Source organism: Cyclopterus lumpus, chromosome 13 (assembly GCF_009769545.1).
Source record: "Cyclopterus lumpus isolate fCycLum1 chromosome 13, fCycLum1.pri, whole genome shotgun sequence".
In the NCBI taxonomy this organism is placed as follows: domain Eukaryota; kingdom Metazoa; phylum Chordata; class Actinopteri; order Perciformes; family Cyclopteridae; genus Cyclopterus; species Cyclopterus lumpus.
In genome coordinates, this window is record NC_046978.1 from 354,919 (window position 1) to 362,475 (window position 7,557).

Here is a 7,557-nt window from a genome sequence, read left to right on the forward strand (position 1 = left end):
TCATAGCAGTATTCCTAAAACCTCGAAGGAACGCACCCAGTGAGAAAGGATTATCAGGAGAAACACACAAGAGTAGTAAGCGCTGAGGCTCTCAGGGCAAGGAAGTGTAGAGCCTTTGTATCACCTAATGATCGGTGGCAGTGACCATGGCCATTCAGCCGATAAAATCATGGTGACAAAATCGAAGGTAATTGGGAGACATGACACCCTTGAATCAGCTGCTACCCATGTTGTTAGGCACAACACTGCACACACACACACACACACACACACACACGCGCCTTACAAACAGCACACACACACACACAACGCCTGAAGGCAGATACGTTGTAATTAATAATTGAACAATTAATCAATACTGTAGAGATGGAGAACACATCATTGTAAATCAAATATCGGGCCGATAAAATCTGGTATCGGTAACAATGGGGCCAGGAAACACACACCAAAAGTAAACTAGTTGTCAGAATTCACACTTCAACATTATGCCAGATACATAGGGAATGTCGCCAACAACTCGCCAACAACTAGCTCATGACATCAACACATGAACCATGACACGGAGATTACATTAGTATATGCACTCAGTTTAAATCTGAATCTATACATCTGGTCGAATATGCAGCAAAGCCACATTAATGTATCTCGACTGTGTTAGGCAAGCGAACGCTCTCTCTCACACACACTCACACATACAGACACACACACACACGCACACACACACTGCAACACAAGGACATTCCGCCAAACATACACAACACTATAATTCAAGTCACTGCAAATAATAACAGCCTTTTATTATTTTTTAATGGTTCTGTAAATACATTAGGGTTACCTCTGTCAATCCTCTACCTCTCTCCCTCTCTCCCTCTCCCTCTCCCTCTCCCTCTCCTTCTCTCTCTCTCACTCTCTCACTCTTTCCGCCTGCGTGCAGTCACTGCAGTGGTACAGCCCTACCTGCTGACTGGACAAAGCAAACTCTCACTTTCACCACAGAGGAAAGGAGGAAATAGGGAAAAAAGGTGAAGATGTGGAGAGTGCAAGATAACTGTGAGTCTTTCGGACGACCTTAGGCAGTTCTTCGCCTCTATGGACATTATACTTTTAAATGTTTTGGTTCAATTAGGTTATCAACCTTATAAACATGCCTTCAGATTATACATCTAGCTACAGATTCTGTGAGCATCACAGTTCTGGAATTTTTTTTTAAACAAATACCACTGACCACATTTGTAATTGTACCAATTACAAATACCACTGACAACAGAATGTACTGTGTACTTTAACATGCAATGTGTTCCATAAGCAGCCTGGTGTCCTATAATGTGAACATTATGAGAACATGAATTCCGCACTTGGTCTTAAATGGAAATATATTTCATGAACTGTTGAGAAAAAAGTAAGGTTCTCTTATTTAAACGTGACCAAAACAATTGTGCTTTTAGTTTCCTGTTTAAGTGCCATTGATAGACTATCGTCACATTAGTAACATGAACAAATATGTTCAGACCTATCTGGACCATTGCTAGTCTGAAAGGAGGCATGGGAGAACCAGAACCAGGACTGAATGGGGCAGACTGTCAGACCCTGGTTCTCTAAAGAGACTCTGGTGCTCGGAAACACAACCACTTTCATCCACAGGGATCACCAAAGTTAACACAAAATGTTGACACAAGTTCCTTGTAGGAACATTAAATATTGGCATGAGTGTAAAAGGCCGATATGATAATAACCAGTAATATGCAGTAGCCTAAATGAGACAACATGACAGAAGTAAAGAGTGCGGTACATTGTATGGTAACTGAAGAACCTGATTTATATTGTAGATCTTTCTTTTTGTGTTGATTTTGGCTGTGGAAGTGGAAGTGTTTCCGAGCACCAGAGTTCCTTTAAAAAACTCTCTTTTTACTGCAGCAGGGGTCTTAAAGGGCCATCCCTCTCTGTCCTGTTTCTGATTCTCCGTTGCCTCCCTTATCTCCAACAGACCCAGCAATATGGCGTGGGCGGAGCTCTGGTCCTGGCCTCTCTTCCTCCAGGCACAGCTTCTGCTGGTTGAACGCTGCAGTAAAGCGGGATCTTGGTCTGTCCGCGGTGGGCTGACTGATGGTCACAGTAAGGCCCCACCCTTTTCTCATACACAACATCAACGCTGGTAGTTTCCTATCAGTTTCCTATCAGCGGCAGAGCTAGTAGTCAGCTAATGTTCATGCAGCCTAAAGCTGTCGGGTTACAAGCTTGACTCAAGACACAAACAGGCATTACTTAATTGACAAACAAGAATGTTAGCAAGCCTGTTACTTTCTGAAGCATCAGCACATTTCTATGTTAACATGTTTTTTTTCCTACACAGTCGATTTAAAAGGCTCATCCAAAATGCTATTTGTCCATGCCCTTCTAAAAACATGGACCTGATGTAGGTTTTTGCATGATGATGTTGCTACACATAAACTCCCTTCCCCTGCCTATGTGTGGCTGTATGAGATACTTATCCATATTACCTACTGTAGATGGCAGTCGGCACACCCCCAGTTTGGAGGTGCAGACCGGGGTATTGAGGCAACTTTCTTCTCAGTCTGGGATAAAGGTGACATTTTATACATGCATGCTTCAGCCTCGACTCTGAAGCCCCTTGATGCTGTTTGTCACTCTGCAGGAAGATTTATTACTGGCAATAATTGTAATACTCATCATTGCCCTTACTTTTCCTTTTTAGCCCTTACATTGCTTCGTTGTTATCTTTTAACGTGAGCCCTTATTGAACACGCTCTAATGATTACGTTGCAGGTGTCGGCTGCTCTAAAATACAATTGCTTAATTTATCGTGGAGCTTCTTATTTGTGTTTTGCTGTGATTGTTGGTTTATTATTTAATTTCTTTACTCCACCTCAATGTCTTTTTTAGTTTAAATAAAGGTTGAATGAAAACGTACTGCAAGTTAGTTTGTATTAAAATGATACACAATAACACAAACTAACTAACACAATCGAGGCCGCCGTAGAGCAGCAACTCTGGAAGGTAAAATTATTGTTTTTGTCAATGGACGGACTGCTGTGGCATTCAACACTGAAACTTGACTTTGTACAATGTGGTTTTGGGAAATTTTGTTTGCAGGGTCAAACAAAAGTAAAATGTCTGTGCAAGGTGTGACTTTATGATTACAAAAATAATGACCACAAATATATCAAAATTGCAATCAAATAATTAGGCTTAAGCCTCATACAACACTCATTTCTACCTTTACACTAAAATGAGTCCACTCAAATTGCGCACATTGAGGATCACTGAACACACTAAGACCGGAGTCTGCTAGCAGGGCTGTTAAATGTGGTTTGTGGTAGGTAGCTAGGCCTAGCATGACAATACTGAGTCCCATGAGACAGCTGCTCGGCGGCTGTGCATCATGAATGTTACAGAAGGGTCAGAATATTGCTAAACAAGCGTTTTGTGCCAAAGCCACGCTGAAGCGTAACAAAGAGGCTTCTGCTGTACTTACATGGCAGGAACTGATCCTGTATCACTGCTGCTGAAGCCTGGAAACCTGTGTGTGTGTGTCCTTGTTGAAGAGCAGACTTCAGGCTTTATCCACCAAACGCCGCTGTCGCATACTGATGATGCAACAATTGTGACCCCCCCTCGTCCTAAACGAAGCCAGTGCTGATGACAGCATCCTTGTGCTTCAGTAGGTAGCATTGGAACGCGCACCAGCATCAAAGTGAACTTATGGGGAAGCTCACTTTTAAGCCTCAGTATCTCACAGGAAGAATACCATGTTTGAAGGTCAGTTGTAACGTCCATGCGATACTGATGATATCAGAATACACAGACTTCAATTCAGCAATCTTTAAGATTTTCATGAAATCAAACCCTGCTGATTTTTTCAACAACAGCCATTTAATGTCATTACATTCTATGATTACCTCTCTGTATCTTGATAGATGCGGAGTCCACCACTCCAACGCTGGATTCAAATTGCTTTCGCACACACACACAAGGGACTCAGAGGACACAGTGTAGCGCGTAATCCAGTTTTCACTGCATTAAGTCGCTGCGAATGAAAACGGAACGTTTCTTCCTGCCGCTGCTTCATATGGCCTGACTTTGGTTGTGAAGCGGTCGTGAGACACTCAATATATTTTTCACAGTGGTTAATGCTGACTGTGATCGTCCAGACAAACCGTGGTCAGTCTCAGCATTTCTTTTTGACCAAGGATCAGTTATAAAGATTGCAGGGAGTAATGATGAGATACCAAACTGATACCAAAAGACATACATAACACTTCATAAATCAGAGAAAACCCAAATCATGTTTTGCTCATTGCCATAAGAAAGCCACCACATCACAGAGCGGTGATAAAATGTCACAACCCCGAACAATGCATGGTTGCTTTATATGGGTTTGTATTTACCTGGAAGCGCAGGATGATGGTCCACATAAGGCCCAGGGTGAGACGGTGGTTGCCATCCACAATGTCGTGGGAACCCACATTTTCCAGGTGAACCCTCTGTTCTTTAAGGAACTGCAGGGCTTTGTCCACATTCTCCAGGCAGTGGATCCGCATTCGACCCCGTGTAGGCCTCGGCTGGGGATGTGGGGGGGATCAGAGGAATTATAAACATGGGCAAGTCGCAAATCTTTTTTTTCTTCATTTAAACACGCTGTGTTCGAGAGCTAAAGCTTTGAGAATTTTGGGACACAGCAGAAATACGGTAATTAAAATTTCAGGAACAAGCGATCTTGTGAGTTAATGTATTGATTAACAGTTAACCCTTCACATCTTGTGCAGATCAATTCAATTCAATTCAATTCAATTCAGTTTATTTTGTATAGCCCAATATCACAAATTACAAATTTGCCTCAGAGGGCTTTACAATCTGTACAAATAATTCAGAGACTACAAAACCGATACCACGCCCATTATTTGCCGTTACGTGCATGTCCGTCCGTCCGTGTGTGTGTGTGTGTGTGTGTGGGTTCCCACCAGCAGCTCTCCACTGAGGACCTCCAGCAGTCTGGTGAGCATGTATCCATCCCTCAGGTCGTTGTAGAGGTCCGCTATGCGACAAGACACTCTGGACAGATGGGAGTTGACCCACTTGGTAAAAGTCTTCTTCTGCACTGCATCTCGCTCATCTGAGAGTGATGCATGAATCAGAGGTAGGAACAATGTGTTTAAGAATAAGTGAATAAGACAGTTAGGATGAGTCAAATGTTCAGCTAAATAATATTATCTCACATTAGCGTTAAATCAAATTGTGCTTACAGCCTAATCTAGTGAGATGCTATAACTGATTTGATACTTTCTCATTTAAAAATCAAGCCAAAGATGAGTCTTGATTAAACTATTAAACAGAAAAGAAACTCAAATTTAAAACAGCGAGTGGTCAACACACCATGCCTCATTGCAGGTTTGTGTGTGTGTCTGTATGGATGGGAGTAAGCACGTGCGTGACCTCTGACCTGCCAGGGCCCTGATGCGGGAGCACTCAAACAGCTTGGAGCTGGTGCACTCCGTCTCCCAGAATCCTGAGCTGCTTGGTCGGTTGTTGTTGTTGAGCTGGCGCTGGGCTTCCGCGTTGTCCAGGTCTGGGGAGGCATTAGCCATCGCGCCCGACGCCCTGCAACACAATTTCAGACAAACAAAGCCACTTTTGAAATGTTGTCCAAAGTAATCAATTATTTACAACATGTGTGCAAATAATGCATTTACACCAGTTTTAATAACATGCAGCGCTTCGTATATGAGCATCTACAATTTACCACACACTTGCATCCGAAACAACATTATTTGGTCTCCTCTGTCTCTGTCGCTCTCTCCTCCAGTAAGCGTTTTCCCGTAAGCCAAATCTGCCTTCAGATCAGCACATGACCCATGAATCTATAATGGAAAACAGCTCGGCGCTCTCAGGCCCTGCAGCGCTCTCTCTCTACATTATATATCGCTGTACATCACCAGACAATTTTTCTAACACACACACACACACACACACACACACACACACACACACACGCACACACCATGTTAATGGCTACAGACTAAAGTACACCGTTAGAGCTGAAAAGTATTTGTACATAAATACATTTGTTGATCTATAAAAAATGGGTTGCCAACTAAATGTTTCATCAGCAAAAATGACAAACATTCTCTTGTTTCAACTTCTCAAATGTGATTAATTCATCTTTGGGTTTTGGTTGGTCAGATAAAAAAAGACATTTAAAGACTTTCCCTTGAACTCTGGGAATTTCAAATGGACATTGAACAATTTATATATTTAATGATTAATCTATGAATCAAGAAAATAGTCTGCAGATTACTTGATAAAGAAAATAATCGTGAGCTGCCGTCCCAAAGCTATTATCAGTTAAAGTAGTGGTGCTAATTCTCAACAAACATTTTTGTTTAAAATGGTTACAACGCTGTTTCATTTCACACTGAATTGTTTTGGAATTATCGACACACGTGTTTAGACATAATACAAACATGAACATTGTCATCCAGCGTATGTAAAGTAGGGCTGCCCCCTCTTCATCGATTAGGCTCTCCAGTTGATTCGTTATTTTTAGGCTTTTTTCATGCCAAATTACTTCTTTCTAAGAAAATGATGAACACATCTGTGAAGACATGTGTGTACCCACCAAAACGTACTGCATCTTTAAAAACAATAAACCGTGGTTCACAGCAAGGCTCAAGCAACTACGTCAAGCCAAAGAGGAGGCCTTCATGAGTGGGGACAGGATCCTGTACAACCAGGCCAGAAACACATTGACTAAGGAGATCAGAGTAGCAAAGAGAAGCTACTCTGAAAAGCTGAAAAACAGGTTTTCAGCTAACGACCCTGCATCAGTGTGGAGAGGCCTGCAGGACATCACCAACTACAGGAAATCCTCCCCCAACCCCATGGAGAACCCTCAACTGGCTGACGACCTGAATGTGTTTTACTGCAGGTTTGATCATCCCACATTCACACCCCTCACCCGCTCCAACTCAGACTTCACACAATCATCTGCACCCCCTGTTATCACCTCCCCTGACTCCCCACCGGCATTGACGGTCTGTGAAGAGGATGTGTACCAGCTCTTTCAGAGACAGAAGACAAGGAAGGCAGCAGGCCCAGACGGTGTGTCACCCTCCTGCCTGAAAGCCGGTGCTGATCAGCTGGCCCCCATCTTCACACGGATCTTCAACAGATCTCTGGAGCTGTGTGAAGTCCCCTCCTGCTTCAAACGCTCCACCATCATCCCGGTTCCCAAGAAATCCTCCATCACTGGGCTGAATGACTACAGGCCCGTCGCCCTGACGTCTGTGGTCATGAAATCCCTGGAGAGATTGGTATTGACCCATCTGAAGGGCATCACAGGCCCCCTGCTGGACCCTCTGCAGTTTGCCTACAGAGCAAACAGGTCAGTGGATGATGCAGTCAACATGGGGCTGCACTACATCCTGCAACACCTCGACTCCCCAGGGACCTATGCAAGGATGCTGTTCGTGGACTTCAGCTCGGCGTTTAACACCATCATTCCAGAAGTCCTCCTCACCAAACTCACCCAGCTCACTGTGC

The 7,557-nt window shown here is 43.4% G+C and overlaps 1 protein-coding gene across 1 annotated transcript in view; it reads right to left on the minus strand.

Annotated features, from left to right (window-relative positions):
• Positions 1-5,603, minus strand: part of LOC117741307 (spectrin beta chain, non-erythrocytic 4-like) — an 81,010-nt gene extending 75,407 nt beyond the window's left edge. The window contains exons 1-3 of the mRNA XM_034548262.1: positions 5,459-5,603; positions 4,980-5,131; positions 4,407-4,580 (exon numbers count right to left, since the gene is read on the minus strand). Of these exons, the coding sequence (XP_034404153.1) occupies positions 4,407-4,580; positions 4,980-5,131; positions 5,459-5,603 (471 nt within the window). The remainder of the gene's footprint in view (positions 1-4,406; positions 4,581-4,979; positions 5,132-5,458) is intronic.
• Positions 5,604-7,557: the final 1,954 nt, after the last annotated feature.